Source organism: Bombina bombina, chromosome 1 (genome assembly GCF_027579735.1).
Source record: "Bombina bombina isolate aBomBom1 chromosome 1, aBomBom1.pri, whole genome shotgun sequence".
Classification (NCBI taxonomy): Eukaryota; Metazoa; Chordata; class Amphibia; order Anura; family Bombinatoridae; genus Bombina; species Bombina bombina.
In genome coordinates, this window is record NC_069499.1 from 304,937,840 (window position 1) to 304,958,438 (window position 20,599).

The 20,599-nt window shown below is 41.6% G+C and overlaps 1 protein-coding gene across 1 annotated transcript in view; it reads left to right on the forward strand.

Annotated features, from left to right (window-relative positions):
• CLASP1 (cytoplasmic linker associated protein 1) overlaps nt 1–20,599 on the forward strand; it is a 905,754-nt gene that overhangs the window by 297,766 nt on the left and 587,389 nt on the right. Inside the window, exons 16-18 of the mRNA XM_053712150.1 lie at nt 2,201–2,278; nt 2,387–2,554; nt 2,735–2,784. Of these exons, the coding sequence (XP_053568125.1) occupies nt 2,201–2,278; nt 2,387–2,554; nt 2,735–2,784 (296 nt within the window). The remainder of the gene's footprint in view (nt 1–2,200; nt 2,279–2,386; nt 2,555–2,734; nt 2,785–20,599) is intronic.

Consider the following 20,599-nt stretch of genomic DNA (forward strand, 5'->3'; position numbering starts at 1 on the left):
ATATATGTGTGTATATATATATATATATATATATATATATATATATATATATATATATATATATATATATATATATATATATGTGTGTGTGTATATATATATATATGTGTGTGTGTATATATATATATGTGTGTATATATATATATATATGTATATACATACACATACAGGGGTCAAGTCCTACACACAAAAAAATGTGGGAACTTACCAAGACTTCCACCCTTCCTCACAATTAATATTTTCGTATATATGTATATACACACACACACACTGTATTTATATCAATATAATCTATACACTTTGGCTAATGAAAACAGATTAAATCCAATGAAGGGTTGAATTCGTTGCCTTTCAGCCTGAAAATCCTCCTCTGTCACAGAGTCTCACCCACTTAAGGTGCAATAGTTCTATTTTTGCTGAGGGGAGCTAAATAACCCCAGAGCAAGCCACACATATATAGCAATAGATTGATTCTCCAGCTTTGCATAACCAACATGGTTATTTTAATATAATTTTTACCTCTGTGATTGCCTTGTAGCTAAGCCGCAGCATACTGCCCCCTTATTTAATTTCTTTTGACAGACTTGCATATTAGCCAATCAGTGCTGACTCCACAGGAGTGAGTACAATGTTATCTATATGGCACACATGAACTAGTGCTGTCTAGCTGTGAAAACTCATAATGCATTGAGATAAGAGGTGGCCTTTTAAGGGCTTAGAATTTAACATATGAGCCACCCTAGGTTTAGCTTTCAACAAAGAATACCATGACAACAAAGCAAATTTGATGATACAAGTAAATTGAAAAGTTGTTTAAAATTGCATGCCCTATCTGAATCATGAAAGTTTAATTTTGACTAGACTGTCCTTTTTATTATTCTTAGTGCATGTAGTATAACATAAAAAGTATATGTGGATTATTTTTTATTCAGCTTATTATGGTATTTGTGAGATTTGGTTTCATTTGGCATCTATGGATATTCTATTGAAGAACTGCAAACAAAAATAACCCAAAAACGTTGTGCGAGTTGCTCAAGTGTCTCCACTAGGGCTGGGCGCTATGGGCAAAAATGAGAATCACGATTTTGGACACAAAAAAATCATGATTGCGATTTGAATCGCGATTTTCTTATAAATGACTATAATCCCTTAATTTGTTAATAAAAAAAAGTATTTAACACTACAGAATCTTAATGCACATGTTTCTCAATGTCCAATACACTCTGGGAGCATAACAATACAAACCACAAAATAGTTCAAAGAAAATTAGCTACCTGTGCTGTGGTTACATAGTAGAAGTGACACTCCGAGCGCAGCATCTCTGAACAGGCTTGGGCTGCCTTTATTTTATGCATACTCCCACAAAGTGGCACAGAGGATTAAAAGGGAGCCCACAACTTCCCATACATCAGAAAAAAATATATATTTCAAAAACGAAGCCTCTGCTTTAAAAGAAAGTCTTGTTGAAAGGTTTAAAAATATTTCAGAATGTGCACCATGGAAAATATATCGGACAGTAGAGTAAAAGTGCACTTGTACTTCCACTGTCTGAGCTATTTTCCGTGGTGCACTTTCTGAACTGTTTGCTTCAATAAAAGCTTTCTTTAAAAGAGGCTTCATTTTTTCTATGTAAACAGGCTTTATTTTACCTGTGTAGGCAGCTGTGACTGCTGCCATAAGAGCTGAGGCAAAACGGCAAATTCCTCCATAGCGCAGCTCCTGCATAGCCTCTCTACTCTCCCCACCTCCTCTTTTCCCTACAGAAGCCCACGCACAATGAACAGTTACAGCCAGCTCTCCTGTACATCATAGGTGACGTCAAAGGGGGCGGGGCTAAAATCACATACTCTCGCGGGTTTTAAATTGCGGCGATTAATCGCGGGTTTTAAATCGCATATGCGATTAATCGCGCAGCCCTAGTCTCCACTTTATTTGCTGGAATCAAGGCATTTCCCAACACCAGTGCTTAGGACCCCATAACATGAATATTGGAGAGCGTGTTAAATACCTAGAATTAATGAGCAGCTGAACGTATTATCTGCGCAATGCTTCTGATACGCTAAAACTCTTGCCGCAATTGGGAAACATGAAAATCAAAGCATTTTGTGGTTATTGATCTAAAAAACTTTTTTTTTTTTTTTTTTACCCAGCTCTTTTGTAACTGAATTTGCTTATAATATATAACTTCTGTTTGTTCCAGGCACATATCAGTATTAGCAGAGACTATCAAGAAAGGAATCCATGATGCCGATTCAGAAGCTAGGATAGTTGCCAGGAAGTAAGTTCCTTTTGTATTTCTTTTTTTCATCTTCTTTACAATTGTTACCATACAACCATTTTGCCACAAAACTATATACATATATAATTACCTGCACATTACTTCTAGGTGTTACTGGGGATTCCATGGCCACTTTAGTAAGGAGGCTGAACATTTGTTTCATAACCTGGAGTCCTCATATCAGAAGGCCCTGCAATCCCATCTGAAAAACTCTGACAGCATTGTCTCCCTGCCTCAATCTGACCGATCCTCCTCTAGCTCCCAAGAGAGCTTGAAGTAAGTTGTACTAATTTATATTACGGTGCGTTCACAGTCCATATACCTAAGTAGTAATCCATAAAAACAAGGCACCATTTCTGGTATGTAGTTAACATATTTTGTTCTCAATCATTGTGTAATACCTGAAGTACATTTAGATCTTCAGTACCTGATCACATGTATCTTTCTTATCATCAGCCGTCCTCTTCCCAGTAAAAGAAGTCCGACTGGCGGGGCTGCATCAAGAGGTAAGCTGATTGAGACTGCCTGAACAATAAAACTTGCTTTGTTTCTTGATCAGTAGTTTATCTCAGAGGGAGAAGACCAGAATCAACCTAAGAGAAATTAAAAAACAAACTCTTTTAAACATGGTGCATATTTGTTTTTTTCCCCAGTTAGATAGAATTTTCTTGCCATTTCTCACAAATCAGTCTTTAATGGGCAGATTTAAACCTGTTGGTTTAAACCATGTTTTATGTTTAATTTATATTGTGTGGAATTTTCATAACCTTCAAAGGAGCAAAATCTACAGGGAGTTAACCTCACAGCTCGCTCACTCAGCTTTAATGGTAATCATTTTATTTCCTGGACTTTAAACTGTTCTCTCCTAGCATTATTCATCACTGCTATATGGTTTGCTCACTTACAATCAAGTAAAGCTCAAGGTTTAGATAATAGCTAGTAAAGAATATGAGCATCACGCAGAAGCTGAGTTACAGCATTAATTCACTATATTAGTAAGAAAAGGGTATATATTTATTTTATATGGAAGCAAACTTAAAACTTCTAGAAGATTCTACTTACATCTAGAAGATATGAGTCACATGCCTGACCTATTGCATAAATGACACCAAAAGAGTGTAAGATTAACAGTAGTTGTATGAAGCATTTTAAAGAGTGGTGATCGTGCGCTCTGTTATTCCAACAAGCTTTGAAGGAATTGGTAATAAGGTTACGTCTTAAGTTTTCTCTTGTAAGGTGTATCCAGTCCACGGATCATCCATTACTTGTGGGATATTCTCATTCCCAACAGGAAGTTGCAAGAGGACACCCACAGCAGAGCTGTAATATAGCTCCTCCCCTAACTGTCATAGCCAGTCATTCTCTTGCAACTCTCAACAAGCTAGGTCGTTGTAGGAGAGAGTGGTTAAATATAGTTAGTTTATTTTCTTCAATCAAAAGTTTGTTATTTTTAAATAGTACCGGAGTTGTGCTATTTTATCTCAGGCAGTAAATAGAAGAAGAATCTGCCTGAGGTTTCTATGGTCTTAGCAGGTTGTAACTAAGATCCATTGCTATTCTCACATATGTCTGAGGGGATTACACAGATGAGGTAACTTCAGCGAGAGAATGGCGTGCAGTTTATTCTGCTATCAGGTATGTGCAGTTATAATTTTTTCTAGAGATGGAAAACACTAGAAAATGCTGCTGATACCGGATTAATGTAAGTTAAGCCTGAATACAGTGATTTAATAACGACTGGTATCATGCTTACTCCCAGGGGTAATACCCTTATGATATTGCAATATAAAACGTTTGCTGGCATGTTTAATCGTTTTTATATATGCTTTGGTGATAAAACTTTATTGGGGCCTAGTTTTTTCCACATGGCTGGCTTAAATTTTGACTAGAAACAATTTCCACTGTTGTAGTATAAAAGTTACAGTTGGTGCAGTTAAAATTACAAACTGTGACATCCAGCTTCCCTCAAAGGCTCTCTGAATGCTATAGGACATCTCTAAAGGGCCCAAAGGCTTTCCAAAGTCGTTTATTGGGGAAGGTGGGGCCACAGCTTGCTGTGGCAGTTGGTTGTGACTGTTAAAAAATGTCTATTTCATTTTTTTGATCCGTTTTTTGAACTAAGGGGTTAATCATCCATTTGCAAGCGGGTGCAATGCTCTGTTAGCCTATTATACACACTGTAAAAATTTTGTTTGATTTACTGCATTTTTTCACTGTTTTTCAAATTCTGACAAAATTTGTTTCTCTTAAAGGCACAGTACCATTTTTTATATTTGCTTGTTAACTTGATTTAAAGTGTTTTCCAAGCTTGCTAGTCTCATTGCTATTCTGTATAAACATGTCTGACATAGAAGAAACTCCTTGTTTATTATGTTTAAAAGCCATGGTGGAACCCCCTCTTAGAATGTGTACCAAATGTACTGATTTCATTTTATGCAATAAAGATAATTTTCTGTCTTTAAAAAATTTATCACCAGAGGAATATGACGAGGGGGAAGTTATGCCGACTAACTTTCCCCACGTGTCAGACCCTTTGACTCCAGCTTAAGGGACTCACGCTCAAATGGCGCCAAGTACATCTAGGGCGCCCATAGCGTTTACTTTACAAGACATGGAGGCATTCATGGATAATACACTGTCAGCGGTATTAGCCAGACTACCTGAACTTAGAGGTAAGCGAGCTAGCTCTGGGGTGAGACAAAATGCAGAGCATACTGACGCTTTAAGAACCATGTCTGATACTGCCTCACAATATGCAGAAGCTGAGGAAAGAGAGCTTGAGTCAGTGGGTGATGTTAATGACTCAGGAAAGATACCTGATTCTAATATTTCTACATTTAAATTTAAGCTTGAACACCTCCACGTGTTGCTTAGGGAAGTTTTAGCTGCTCTGAATGACTGTGATACCATTGCAGTGCCAGAGAAATTGTGTAGACTGGATAAATACTTTGCAGTGCCGGTGTGTACTGATGTTTTTCCAAATACCTAAAAGGTTTACAGAAATTATTAATAAGGAATGGGATAGACCAGGTGTGCCGTTCTCTTCCCCTCCTATTTTTAGAAAAATGTTTCCAATAGACGCCACCACACGGGACTTATGGCAGTCAGTCCCTAAGGTGGAGGGAGCAGTTTCTACTCTAGTAAAGCGTACTACTATCCCTGTCGAGGACAGTTGTGCTTTTTTTTTTTTTTTTTTTTAGATCCAATGGATAAAAAATTAGAGGTTACCTTAAGAAAATATTTATTCAACAAGGTTTTATCCTACAGCCCCTTGCATGTATTGCCCCTGTCACTGCTGCTGCGGCGTACTGGTTTGAGTCTCTGGAAGAGGCTTTACAGGTAGCGACTCCATTGGATGACATACTTGGCAAACTTAGAGCACTTAAGCTAGCCAATTCTTTTATTCTGATGCCATTGTTCATTTGACTAAACTAACGGCTAAGAATTCTGGTTTTGCTATACAGGCGCGCAGAGCGCTATGGCTTAGATCATGGTCAGCTAACGTGACTTCAAAATCTAAGCTACTTAACATTCCCTTCAAGGGGCAGACCCTATTCGGGCCTGGTTGAAGGAGATTATTGCTGATATCACTGGAGGAAAAGGTCATGCCCTTCCTCAGGACAGGTCCAAATCTAGGGCCAAACAGTCTAATTTTCGTGCCTTTCAAAACTTCAAGGCAGGTGCGGCACCAACTTCCTCTAATGCTGAACAAGAGGGAACTTTTGCTCAATCCAAGACGGTCTGGAGACCAAACCTGACCTGGGAAAAAGGTAAGCAGGTAAAAAAGCCTGCTGCTGCCTCTAAGACAGCATGAAGGAACGGCCCCCTATCCGGGAACGGATCTAGTAGGGGGCAGACTTTCACTTTTTGCCCAGGCGTGGGCAAGAGATGTTCAGGATCCCTGGGCGTTGGAAATTATATCCCAGGGATATCTTCTGGACTTCAAAGCTTCCCCCCCAAAAGGGAGATTTCACCTTTCACAATTATCTGCACACCAGATAAAGAGAGAGGCATTCTTACACTGTGTACGAGACCTCCTAGTTATGGGAGTGATCCATCCAGTTCCAAAGGAGGAACAGGGACAGGGTTTTTACTCAAATCTGTTTGTGGTTCCCAAAAAAGAGGGAACCTTCAGACCAATTTTGGATCTAAAGATCTTAAACAAATTCCTCAAAGTTCCGTCGTTCAAGATGGAAACTATTCGTACCATCCTACCACTGATCCAGGAGGGTCAATATATGACTACAGTGGATCTAAAGGATGCTTATCTTCACATTCCGATACACAAAGATCATCATCGGTTTCTCAGGTTTGCCTTTCAAGACAGGCATTACCAGTTGTAGCTCTTCCCTTGGGATTAGCTACAGTCCCAAGAATCTTTACAAAGGTTCTAGGGTCGCTTATGGCGGTCCTAAGGCCGCGGGGCATAGCAGTAGCCCCTTATTTAGACGACATCCTGATACAGGCGTCAAACTTCCAAATTGCCAAGTCTCATACGGACGTAGTACTGGCATTTCTGTGGTCGCATGGGTGGAAAGTGAACGAGGAAAAGAGTTCTCTATCCCCACTCACAAGAGTTTCCTTTCTAGGGACTCTGATAGATTCTGTAGAAATGAAAATTCACCTGACGGAGTCCAGGTTATCAAAGCTTCTAAATTCCTGCCGGGTTCTTCATTCCATTCCGCGCCCTTCGGTGGTTCAGTGTATGGAAGTAATCGGCTTAATGGTAGCGGCAATGAACATAGTGCCGTTTGCATGCTTACATCTCAGACCGCTGCAACTATGCATGCTCAGTCAGTGGAACGGGGATTACACAGATTTGTCCCCTCAACTGAATCTGGACCAAGAGACCAGGGATTCTCTTCTCTGGTGGCTATCTCGGGTCCATCTGTCCAAAGGTATGACCTTTCGCAGGCCAGATTGGACAATTGTTACGACAGATGCCAGCCTTCTAGGTTGGGGTGCAGTCTGGAATTCCCTGAAGGCTCAGGGATCGTGGACTCAGGAGGAGTCTCTCCTTCCATTAAATATTCTGGAACTAAGAGCGATATTCAAGGCTCTTCAGGCTTGGCCTCAGTTAGCAACTCTGAGGTACATCAGATTTCAGTCGGACAACATCACGACTGTAGCTTACATCAACCATCAAGGGGGAACGAGAAGTTCCCTAGAGATGTTAGAAGTTTCAAAAATAATTCGCTGGGCAGAGATTCACTCTTGCCACCTATCAGCTATCCATATCGCAGGTGTAGAGCACTGGGAGGCGGATTTTCTAAGTCGTCAGACTTTTCATCCGGGAGAGTGGGAACTCCATCCGGAGGTATTTGCACAACTGATTCATCGTTGGGGCAAACCAGAACTGGATCTCATGGCGTCTCGCCAGAACGCCAAGCTTCCGTGTTACGGATCCAGGTCCAGGGATGCTCTAGCAGCGCCCTGGTCTTTCAACCTGGCTTATGTGTTTCCACCGTTTCCTCTGCTCCCTCGACTGATTGCCAAGATCAAGCAGGAGAGAGCATCGGTGATTCTGATAGCACCTGCGTGGCCACGCAGGACCTGGTATGCAGATCTAGTGGACATGTCATCCTTTCCACCATGGTCTCTGCTTCTGAAACAGAACCTTCTACTTCAGGGTCCTTTCAACCATCCAAATCTAATTTCTCTGAGGCTGACTGCTTAGAGATTGAACGCTTGATTTTATCAAAGCGTGGCTTCTCCGAGTCAGTTATTGATACCTTAAGACAGGCACGAAAGCCTGTCACCAGGAAAATTTACCATAAGGTATGGCGTAGATATCTTTATTGGTGTGAATCCAAGGGTTACTCATGGAGTAAGGTCAGGATTTCTAGGATATTATCTTTTCTCCAAGAAGGTTTGGAAAAAGGATTGTCAGCTAATTAAGCGTCTGGCAGATGTTCCAGACGTTCAGGCATTTTGTCAGGCTTTAGTTAGAATCAAGCCTGTGTTTAAACCTGTTGCTCCACCATGGAGCTTAAACTTGGTTCTTAAGGTTCTTCAAGGAGTTCCGTTTGAATCTCTTCATTCCATAGATCAAGCTTTTATCTTGGAAAGTTCTTTTTTTGGTAGCTATTTCCTCGGCTCGTAGAGTCTGAGCTATCTGCCTTACAATGTGATTCTCCTTATCTGATTTTTCATACGGATAAGGTAGTCCTGCGTACCAAACCTGGGTTCTTACATAAGGTGGTATCTAACAAGAATATCAATCAAGAGATTGTTGTTCCATCCTTGTGTTACACAATCTGTACGTGGTCCGTGCTTTAAAGTTTTACTTACAAGCTACTAAAGATTTTCGTCAAACATCTGCTTTGTTTGTTGTCTACTCTGGACAGAGGAGAGGTCAAAAGGCTTCGGCAACCTCTTTTTCTTTTTGACTAAGAAGCTTAATCCGATTAGCCTATGAGACTGCTGGACAGCAGCCTCCTGAAAGGATTACAGCTCATTCCACTAGAGCTGTGGCTTCCACTTGGGCCTTTTGATCAGATTTGCAAGGCGAAGACTTGGTCTTCGCTTCATATTTTTTCAAAATTTTACAAATTTGATACTTTTGCTTCTTCAGAGGCTATATTTGGGAGAGAGGTTTTACGGGCAGTGTTTCCTTCCATTTAAGTTCCTGCCTTGTCCCTCCCTTCATCCGTGTACTTTAGCTTTGGTATTGGTATCCCACAAGTAATGGATGATCCGTTGACTGGATACACCTTACAAGAGAAAACACAATTTATGCTTACCTGATAAATTTATTTCTCTTGTGGTGTATCCAGTCCACGGCCCGCCCTGTCATTTTAAGGCAGGTAATTTTTAAATTTAAACTACAGTAACCACTGCACCCTATGGTTCCTCCTTTCTCGGCTTGTTTTTGGTCGAATGACTGGCTATGACAGTTAGGGGAGGAGCTATATTACAGCTCTGCTGTGGGTGTCCTCTTGCAACTTCCTGTTGGGAATGAGAATATCCCACAAGTAATGGATGATCTGTGGACTGTATACACCACAAGAGAAATAAATTTATCAGGTAAAAATAAATTGTGTTTTTAAGTTCATTTAAAGAAAATAAGGCTAAGTGTGTGTTATCCACCAAGATCTCCTAGCAGGTATAAAGTGCAAACCTGTTTTGTCATGCATGAGTACTAGAAGCCAGCTAAATGCACTTTTATCATTCCTCAACTCTCTTTAAAAAGTATTCTCCTAGCGTTTATAAATTGAGTCATTAAACAATTCCCAAATTGGACATATAGAAAAAAAATCTGCAATATACTTTCATTATTTATTTTGTCCCCTTTTCCTGTAATTATATTCTGAAATTGTGAGCTTTTCAGTTCCTGATAGAAATAGAAGTGCAGTACACTGTTATATTCCACACAGCCATTGGCTGCACCCTCGAGTGACCTATTTATAACTGCCCCTAATTGGCAACAGCAGAGAAGGAAACCTAAGTTACAACATGGCAGCTCCCATTGTTTTATAGACACTAAATGTTTACACTTATTTTGTCAATATTGAAACAACTGTTGAAACTTTAAAAAATACATCTACATTTTATTCTCATTAATCTTTTCTTTGAATGCATCCTTCTATCTAGCATTTATTTAGTGTTTAATGTCCATTTAATAAGCAATACATGTTTTGTTGACATGTTAAAGGGACAGTATACACCAATTTTCATATAACTGCATGTAATAGACACTACTATAAAGAATATTATGCACAGATGCTGATCTAAAAAAACAGTATAAAACCTTTTAAAAACTTACTTAGAAGCTCCCAGTTTAGCACTTTTGATTAGGTTGTCTGGAACACCCAGTGAAAGCAGACACTCCCCTTCCTCTACATATGAAAAGACCCTTTACCCAAACAGAAGCAAGCTGGAGTAGGTATACATCAGTATACTCATAAAACTTTGTTGCTTGGTTAGGAGTCTGAAAATCAGCACATTGTTATTTAAAAATAAGCAAAACTATACATTTTTACAAAAAAAACATGTATGGGCTATATAAATGGATAATTTACAAAACATTTATGCAAAGAAAAATCTAGTGTATGTTCCTTTAAAGAGACATAATACTCCTATGCTAAATCACTTGAAAATGATGCAGCATGACTGTAAAAAGCTGACAAGGAAATATTACCTTACAGTGCTCTGGTGCTCTGTGAACAGTTATACTTCAGCTGCAAGTTGAAAAAAAAAATTAAAAAGTAAAGCTAATCAGCATTACACTGCTGAGATAATGCTTTGCCTTTGCTGTGATTTCATAGTTTACTTAACCCCTTAATGACCACAATGTACCCTGTATGTCACTGGTCGTTAAGGGTTTTTTCAGGACATAATAGCACAAGTCTAGCAAGAACACGCTATTAATGCCCACCCTCCAGCAGGCTTTGTGGAATAGAGCAGTCTCAACGCTGGTGGCAAGACCGCAATATAAAACAATCAAGTCCCAAAAAAAGGCCAGCGACATACAGGGTACGTCGCTGGTCCTTAAGGGGTTAAATTGAATAGGAAAATTACGTGACAGATACTCCCTTGCAAGTCCTGAGTGAAGTATCCTGATTGCCTTAATACTAGATAGGGGGCACCCTCTGAAGGCAAACAAGTATAAAATAAATTGTATAATATTGGCCGTGCCTGCTAGACAATTATAATGTATTCAGAACAAAGTCTTTAAAAGTCCTTAGTACATAAAGGCCCAACAATCTGTAGGTGACAAACATTAACAGGGGCGCCAGATGGCCTAGCACAGTCAGATGAGAAATGGTAATAAAATAGTGATAGTATATGCACTCATGTTATGTTGCAACAGGGGTAAATGACTGATCTCCCGCAATACACCAGCAAATGCAGTGGACAGTCTTCTGGCAGACCCTCTTATAGCGGAGGAGGTTGACGATAAAAATATTTCAAGTGCAAGATCAACAAATTACATTAATTAAAACATAAAAAATAAACAAGAAACGCGTTTATCAGCTACATCGGCTGTTTCACAAGCTGGGTCTGCCTGAAGATCGCCGACTGCATTGCTGGTGTACTGCGGGACCTGTACGTCGCTGGTCTTTTAATAGCAATTGCATTACTAATAGCGCACTATTTTCTTCATAATGGAAAGAGTCCACAGCTGCATTCTTTACTTTTTGGGAAATAAGAACCTGGCCACCAGAAGGAGGCAGAGACACCTCAGCCAAAGGCTTAAATACTCCTCCCACTTCCCTCATCCCCCAGTTATTCTTTGCCTTTTGTCCCAGGAGGTTGGCAGAGAAGTGTCAGAATTTATTTTGTCTCTTGTGGAGGGTAGTACTCTTCGACATGGGACAGGAGTTTTAAGTAATCCTATCAGTCTCTCAGTGAGGGTTTGGATGAAAGTTAGAGCCCGGAGATGCAGGGAGAGTCTTTCTGCGAAACCATCCCGACTCATGTTAACAGCTCTTCAAGCAATCAGCATTGTCTAACTTCGCTCCGCTGCCTGCTTTCTTCTCTCAAGTCCATGGTGAAGGTGCTGCTACTATCTGTCACACTTGACGGGCCGTGTTCCTGTTCCACCATCGCTTACTACTCATGCAGGTAACCTAGAATTTGCTTCCCCTTCTCCGGAAGGTAGCTTCTTCCCACCAGGGGTTTCGGGACGATGTCACATGTCCATAATAAGTTGGTTTTGAATACTTTTCGTGTTCCGTTATCCAGGGCTCTTCAGGCATAAGGTAGCCTGTTCAGCTCTCTGGGGGAACGACTGTCCTCAGGCTTGGGGGGGGGTCATCCTTCGAGGCCGGAGTCGTCCTTCGCTCCGGTGGGGGTATGCTGCGCTTTTCGGTATAGACTGACATGAAGTAATCTTCTTATAGTCTTATCAAGTACTTTTTCTAGTTTGAGCTTGGTAGAATAGGGTCCCTGTTGGATGTTCCTGCGGGTGCGTTTGTTCTGCTTAGGCGATAAACCTGCGGGTTGCCTTATCCTTTATTTTATTTGGATAACGCTCATATTTTATATTTCCTTCGGGAAGTTTGTCTGGAATCGATACTCACGATGTTTGTTTGCACTGTTACTTCTAAGGAAGTTTTGTTATGGACGTGTTTAGTCCTATGTGTGTGTGCTGTTTTTCCCTCTCTTGGGGGGATTCTATACAGCCTTGACAGGGATAGCCCTTGGTTTCAGGCTGGTCCTGATTGGGCAGTCCTTCTTTCCGGAGGCCTAATTTAGACATGTGGCGCCTGTTCTGCCTGGCTGGTCCAGTTAGCCGCTGAGTGTCTCACATATTATTGTGTTATTCTTGTTCTCTTTTATAAGTTTCAGTTCAGCTTCTGAGTGGACCTGAGGGTTCGTGAGGCATGGGGGATTGGTTCAGTTCTCATTGGCCTTTCCAGCTGGTCTAAGCTGGTGAGGTAGCTCAGTTGGTAAAATGCCCTTAGTATTAGACCTGTTCAAAGATCCTAGGGTCAAAGGTTCTGTCCCGGCAGGGCCGAGTCGGCCCTTCATCCTCCTGAGGTCGATAAAATGAGTACCATCAAGATTGGGTAATAATCACAACTATTACTATTCAGCTGCCGATTTGGTTAATCTGAAGAGCGGGCGCTGGAAAAGCGCTGTGTGTTCCACTGGGAGACGGGTGCTATATAAATAATAATTGACTCCCTCATGATTCCGTCTTTACGTCGGGATGTGGAGTGTTCCTTCCCCGCGTGGGTTGGAGGTTGGGAGGATTTCAGACCTCCTTGCCGCTGATTCTGGCGGTCTTGCCTTTGTGGCTCTTGGAATTGTCCTTTGTTTGGAATTTTCCTTTTAAGGTCTCCTCTTCGGATGAGATTTCTGGAATTGTCCGATGCCCTTAACGGTCTTGGCCGCCTTATGGGAGGACCTTATGGCTTTATCCTACTTCTGGAATTAGGTTGTTCCCTATCGGTGGATGGTAGGCCATGTTGTCTCCTTCTCCAAGCTTCGCTTAGGGGTTTTTATACCAGGGTTTAGGATGCTCTGCATTCTTTTTACTTGGGTATAGTCTTCTGATACTCCGGAGGAGATTATGGAGACTAGCCTTTGTTTTGTTCACTCTTCGGGTGACCTTGTCCTTGATGTTTTTATGGGCGTTGTTTTATCACCTTGGTGTGCTCTAGGCCATTCGTGCGACCCTGTCGTACTTTAGCTCCCTTGGAGTTTCATCTTCCCTTTTGGGTTGGGATTTCAGAGTGTGACTTGTTCCCATTTTCCGGGTTAATCCAGTTATGTTCCCTGGGAGGTCCCTTGGAACGATCTGGGAATCAGGCCTATAGTTTTTGTTGTGGATCTTCCGGATGTCCGTAAGACTTACGATCCTGTGGCTGGTTCGGTGTGATAGTTTTTTCAGGGATCACAGGCTATGACCTTCGGTCTAGAAGGCTTGGCTAGGATTTCTGTGCCCTTTGTCTGAGGTTTGCTCTACTTCCTTTTTGGGTAGTTCCTCGATGTTCATCTGTCATCTAGATGATTTCATTTGGATTTGTTTCCTCAGCCTATGGGTTCATGTCTTATGAGCTTGTGCGCTGTTCCTCCCGTACTCTCCCCTTCGGGGGGTTGGGTCATTTGTCCTCCATATGGGGGTGGGTTTTTCTCTCTCTGGAGGTTGGTTGTCCTGTGTGCAGGTTGTTGGAACAGGAGTTTTTTTTATCCTCTAGAGGAGAGCCTCCGTTCTCTGGAGTTCTGTTTCTTCTGGGGTGATGATGTCTCCATGTTCGAGACTGTCACGGAGTGTCGTGCTGGAGCTTCTGAGGCTCTTTTGCATTTTCTCTGTTCCTCTCCTATGAATTCTCTTGGACTTCCTATTGTTTGAGTTCTTGGGTTGGCACCTGAGCTCTGTTGGGAGTCCATCTTTTTCCGTCCTCTTTTGAGGACTGGTGGTGTTGTTTTTTTTTCTGTTCCCTTGTCCTTCAGACCTGACAGCCAGCTGTAGAGGCCTGTGGGTTACTTTGCTGCATAGCAAGCGGAAGGTTGCAGTTTGAAATCAGTCGCAACCGTTTGCACTTTATCTGTGTGTTTGCAGATTTTTACCAAGTCTCTATGTTCGCCTTTGGGTCCTTGTGGTACGGTGAGCCTTTTTGAGGTTTCTGTGCTTCTCCATGTTCAGGTTATATAGTAGGGCTGGCGGATTTTTGATTACTCCTGAGCTGGTTTCACTGCTTAGTGAATGTTTTGCAGTCTGTGGTAGGGTTTGTGACCTATCCTCTGCTGCTCTTACTTGCCTGCAAGTATTTTACTACTGAAGTCATCCTGATATGACTCTAGTGTCTGGTGTTGACCCAGGGGCTTGCCTTCTGGGTTTGTTGCTCGTATATCGGTTCTAAAGAAAATATTTTGAGTTCCTTGAGGACTCTGTCTTAAGTCATCTTTTAGAGTGTGGTTGCACTATCTTGAGGAGAAGTTCTTCTTTGTGTCAGATTCCTGGTTTTAACCTTTCGGTTTCTGTACATCTGGGGTCTGGGCTTGCCTCCCCTTGATCTCACGTCTGGCTTTGGTCTCTCTGAGTTTGGCTTGGTTCTTGGAGTTTTCCTTTTTAGGAAATTTTTTATAAAACCTTTTTTGGGTTTTCAGGGAATCCTTGCTTGTTCTCCCATCTTTTTCCCTTTTGGGAGTTTGTTGGTTGATTCCCTTCTCTGGTACTGGGTGTGTTGTTGAGGACTGCTTTCTGAGCGACGGTGTCTCCTGGAGGCGTGCTGGCTCAGTTTTGTTTTTTCTGCGGTCTCTAGCAAGGCTTGTGGACTATTTGAGGGTCAGTGTCCTTGGGGCCTTTTTTTCTTTCCAATTTTCTCGGCTTCAGACAAAACAGGTTTTTTTTTGGGTAAGGGTTTTCAGGCCTGGTGCCCTCAGAATGGGCCGCCTTTTGTACCCTCCCGTTTGTGCATTGTGTGCTCTATAGCTTGGGTATTGTTTTCCCAAAAGTAATGAATGCAGTAATCTCTTGCCTCAGGATAGAACTTCTAAACTGAGGGGTAAACAGAATAATTTTCGTTCCTTTCAGAATTTTAAGGGAGTCTCCTCTTCTTCCGCCAAGCAAGAAGGGAATTTCGGTCAGACAAAGGCCGTCTGGAGACCCAACCAGACTTGGAACAAAGGTAAACAACCCAAGAAGCCCGTTGCTGCTACTAAGACAGCATGAAGGGGCGGTCCTCGATCTGGGACCGGATCTAGTAGGGGGCAGGCTGTCTCTCTTTGCCCATGCTTGGGTAAGAGATGTGCAGGATCCTTGGATACTGGAAATCGTGTCCCAAGGGTATCAGCTGGAATTAAAAAATTCTCTCCCAAGGGGGAGGTTTCTTCTTTCTCGATTGTCTGTGGACCGGATAAAGAGAGAGGCATTCTTACGCTGTGTAAAAGACCTCTCTACTATGGGAGTAATTCGTCCCGTTCCAAGACTGGAACAGGGACAGGGGTTTTACTCAAATCTTTTCGTGGTTCCCAAAAAAGAGGGAACATTTCGACCCATTTTAGATCTAAAGAGTCTAAACAAGTTTCTCAGAGTCCCATCCTTTAAGATGGAGACTATTCGAACAATTCTGCCATTGATCCAGGAGGGTCAATATATGACTACCGTGGACTTAAAGGATGCATATCTTCATATTCCTATCCACAAGGATCATTACCAGTTCCTAAGGTTTGCCTTTCTAGACAAACATTTTCAGTTCATGGCTCTTCCCTTCGGGTTGGCCACAGCAACCAGGATCTTCACAAAGGTTCTAGGGTCCCTTCTGGCGGTTCTCAGGCTGCGGGGTATTGCAGTGGCGCCTTATCTGGACGATATTCTGACAAAGTCTCACACAGACATAGTCCTGTCCTTTTTGAGGAATCACGGGTGGAAGGTGAATCTAGAAAAGAGTTCATTAATTCCACAGACAAGGGTTCCCTTCTTGGGAACTCTGATAGATTCCATATCCATGAAAATTTTTCTGACGGAGGTCAGAAAGTTAAAGATTCTGAATACATGCCGAGCCCTTCAGTCCACTCTTCGGCCATCAGTGGCTCAGTGCATGGAAGTAATTGGATTGATGGCGGCAATGGACATCGTTCCTTTTGCTCGGTTTCATCTCAGACCGCTACAATTGAGCATGCTCAGGCAGTGGAATGGAGATTATGCAAATTTGTCTCCTCAGATAGATCTGGATCAGGAGACAAGAGACTCTCTTCTTTGGTGGTTGTTGCCGGAACATCTGTCCCAAGAGACGTGCTTCCGCAGACCCTCATGGGTGATAGTGACAACGGTCGCCAGTCTACTAGGTTGGGGTGTAGTCTGGTAATCCCTGAAGGCTCAGGGTGTGTGTACTCGGTCGGAGTCTCTACTTCCAATCAATATTCTGGAATTGAGAGCAATATTCAATGCGCTTCAGGCTTGGCCTCAGTTGGCTTTGGCCAAATTCATCCGGTTTCAGTCGGACAACATCACGACTGTGGCTTACATCAATCATCAGGGAGGAAGGAGGAGTTCCTTAGCGATGACAGCAGTATCTAAAATAATTCGGTGGGCGGTGGCTCACTCTTATCTGTCAGCAATGTACATCTCAGGAGTGGACAACTGGGAAGCGGATTTTTTTGAGCAGACAGACGTTTCATCCGGGGTAATGGGAACTCCATCCGGAGATCTTTGCCACCCTGATTCTCAGATGGGGCAGACCGGAGCTGGATCTTATGGCATCTCATCAGAATGCCAAGCTCCTGAGATACGGATCCAGGTCCAGGTCCAGGGATCCTCAGGCCGAACTGATAGATGCCTTGGTCGTTCAACCTAGCTTATGTGTTTCCAACGTTTGCTCTCCTTCCCCGGGTGATTGCTCGGATCAAACAGGAGAGGGCTTCAGTGATTCTCATCGCTCCTGCGTGGCCTTGCAGGACTTGGTATGCTGATCTGGTGGACATGTCCTCTCTGCCGCTGTGGAAGCTTCCATTGAGGTAGGACCTTCTCATTCAGGGACCCTTTCATCATCCGAATCTAGTTTCTCTGCAGCTGACTGCTTGGAGATTGAATGCTTGATTTTATCTAAGCGAGGGTTCTCTGATTCGGTCATTGATACCTTGGTTCAGGCACGTAAGCCTGTTACTTTAAACATTTACCATAAGATATGGCGTAAATATCTTTATTGGTGCGAATCCAAGGGCTACTCATGGAGTAGGGTTAGGATTCCCAGGATTTTCTCTTTTCTCCAAGAAGGATTGGAGAAAGGGTTGTCAGCAAGTTCCTTAAAGGGACAGATTTCTGCTTTGTCTATTTTGCTACACAAACGTCTGTCAGATGTTCCAGATGTTCAATCTTTTTGTCAGGCTCTGACTAGAATCAGGCCTGTGTTTAGACCAATTGCTCCTCCTTGTAGTTTGAATTTAGTTCTTAATGTTCTTCAGGGGGTTCCGTTTGAACCTATGCATTCCATAGATATTAAGTTTTTATCTTGGAAAGTTTTATTTTTGGTTGCTATTTCTTCTGCTCGCAGAGTTTCTGAGCTTTCAGCTTTACAATGTGATTGTCCTTATCTTATTTTCCATTCAGATAAGGTGGTCTTACGTACCAAACCTGGTTTCCTTCCTAAGGTTGTTTCTAATAAGAATATTAATCAGGAATTGTTGTTCCTTCCTTGTGTCCTAATCCTTCTAAGAAGGAGCGTCTGTTACTTAACTTGGACGTGGTCTGTGCCCTGAAGTTTTACTTGCAGGCAACTAAAGATTATCGTCAATCTTCTTCATTATTTGTTGTTTTTTCTGGAAAACGTAGGGGCCAGAAAGCTACGGCTACCTCTTTCTTTTTGGCTGAAGGGTATCATCCGTTTGGCATATGAGACTGCTGGACAGCAGCCTCCTGAAAGAATTACGGCTCATTCTACTAGGACTGTGGCTTCCTCATGGGCATTTAAAAATGATGCTTCTGTTGAACAGATTTGCAAGGCTGCAACTTGGTCGTTTCTTCACACTTTTTCCAAATTTTCCAAATTTGATACTTTTGCCTCGTCTGAGGCTGTTTTTGGGAGAAAGGTTCTTCAAGCAGTGGTGCCTTCCGTTTAGGTTCCTGTCTTGTCCCTCCCTTTCATCCGTGTCCTATTGCTTTGGTATTGTATCCCATAAGTAAGGATAAAATCCGTGGACTCGTCATATCTTGTAAAAGAAAAGGAAATTTATGCTTACCTGATAAATTTATTTCTTTTACGATATGACGAGTCCACGGCCCACCCTGTCAGTTTCTAAGACAGGTCTTTATTTTGGTTAAACTTCAGTCACCTCTGCACCTTGGCTTTTCCTTTTTATTCCTAACTTCGGTCGAATGACTGGGGAGGGAGGGGAGGAGCTATATATACAGGTCTGCTGTGGTGCTCTTTGCCTCCTCCTGCTGACCAGGAGGTGTAATCCCATAAGTAAGGATGAAATCCGTGGACTCGTCATATCGTAAAAGAAATAAATTTATCAGGTAAGCATAAATTTCCTTTTTTCTCTCATGATTCAGATGCATACAATTTTAAGCAAATTTTCAATTTACTTTTATCACGTTTTATTCATTCTTTTGTTATCCTTTGTTGAAGGAGCAGCAATGCACTATTGGGAGCTAACTGAGCACATCGGGTGAGCCAATGACATAAGGCACATGTGAAGCTCCTGTGGGGCTACCTAGGTATGCTTTTTTAGCAAAGGATACCAAAATAACTAAGCAAATTAGATAATAGAAATAAATTGGAAAGTTGTTTAAAATATATCTGAATAATGAAAAAAACAGTTTTTGACATAAATAAGGCACACGACACACAAAACAGAACAACTTACCAGTAAGGGCCCCATATACAAAGTTGGGACTGACTAGGTTTGTGACTTGAGTACCTGTCGTCCCGGCTTCCACTGCCAGTATGTATAATTACACACTCACTTGCAAGGGCTCAATTTGCTAAGCAGCGTATGCTGCTTTTGAGCCCTTGCAAGTGAGTGAGTGTTTTTTCAGTATGTATAATTTTTAATATTTTTTAATATTTACTATTTCAATAACGGTCATTGAGGTTAGCAATTCATCATGTGCGCTAACTCGATACCACGTTAGACCTAAATAGAAATTGTGAATCATGATACGCATATTTCTCCAACATTGGTGTGTCCGGTCCACAGCGTTACATTCCTATGTTCTTCACATCTAAATAAAATGTAATGTCTATTATTAAATATATAATTCTATATATATCAAATAATGTTAATGTTATATATATATATATATATATATATATATATATATATATATATATATATATATATAGATATATATATATATATATATATAGATATATAGATATACCTTTATATCTACAGGAATAGATATACAGGTATAGGTATTTAAAGATTTATAAAGAAATATATATTTACAATAAAAATTACATTATCCTGTATGTGAAGAATATTCGAACATCTGTACATCTATCTATCTATCTATCTTGAAAAAGAAAACTGCGTTCTATTAATTGCTTGAAAATATCATTATCATTGGTATAACGTTAATAGTATAATGCATCATTTCGGCCCTTACAGGGTCCTTGACAAATGTATGTTATATCAAAAATGTTTTCAAGCAATTTTTCTTCTGAATATTATTACTACTTAACTTGGTGCTAAGGATTCTGAAGAGTGCGTTCCTGATTTAGGCATGTATATGTATGTACAGTATCTCACAAAAGTGAGTACACTCCTCACATTTTTGTAATTATTTTATTATATCTTTTTATGTGACAACACTGAAGAAATGACACTTTGCTACAATGTAAAGTAGTGAGTGTACAGCCTGTATAACAGTGTAAATGTGCTGTCCCCTCAAAATAACTCAACACATAGCCATTAATGTCTAAACCGTTGGCAACAAAAGTGAGTACACCCCTATGTGGAAATGTCCAAATTGGGCCCAAAGTGTTAATATTTTGTGTGGCCACCATTATTTTCCAGCACTGCCTTAGCCCTCTTGGGCATAGAGTTCACCAGAGCTTCACAGGTTGCCACTGGAGAGTCCTCTTCCACTCCTCCATCATGACATCACAGAGCTGGTGGACGTTAGAGACTTGCACTCCCCCACCTTCTGTTTGATGCTCAATAGGGTTTAGGTCTGAAGACATGCTTGGCCAGTCCATCACCTTTACCCTCAGCTTCTTTAGCAAGGCAGTGGTCGTCTTGGAGGTGTGTTTGGGGGTCGTTATCATGTTGGAATACTGCCCTGTGGCCCAGTCTCCGAAGGGAGGGGATCATGCTCTGCATCAGTATGTCACAGTACATGTTGGCATTCATGGTTCCCTCAATGAACCATAGCTCCCCAGTGCCGGCAGCACTCATGCAAGCCCAGACCATAACACTTCC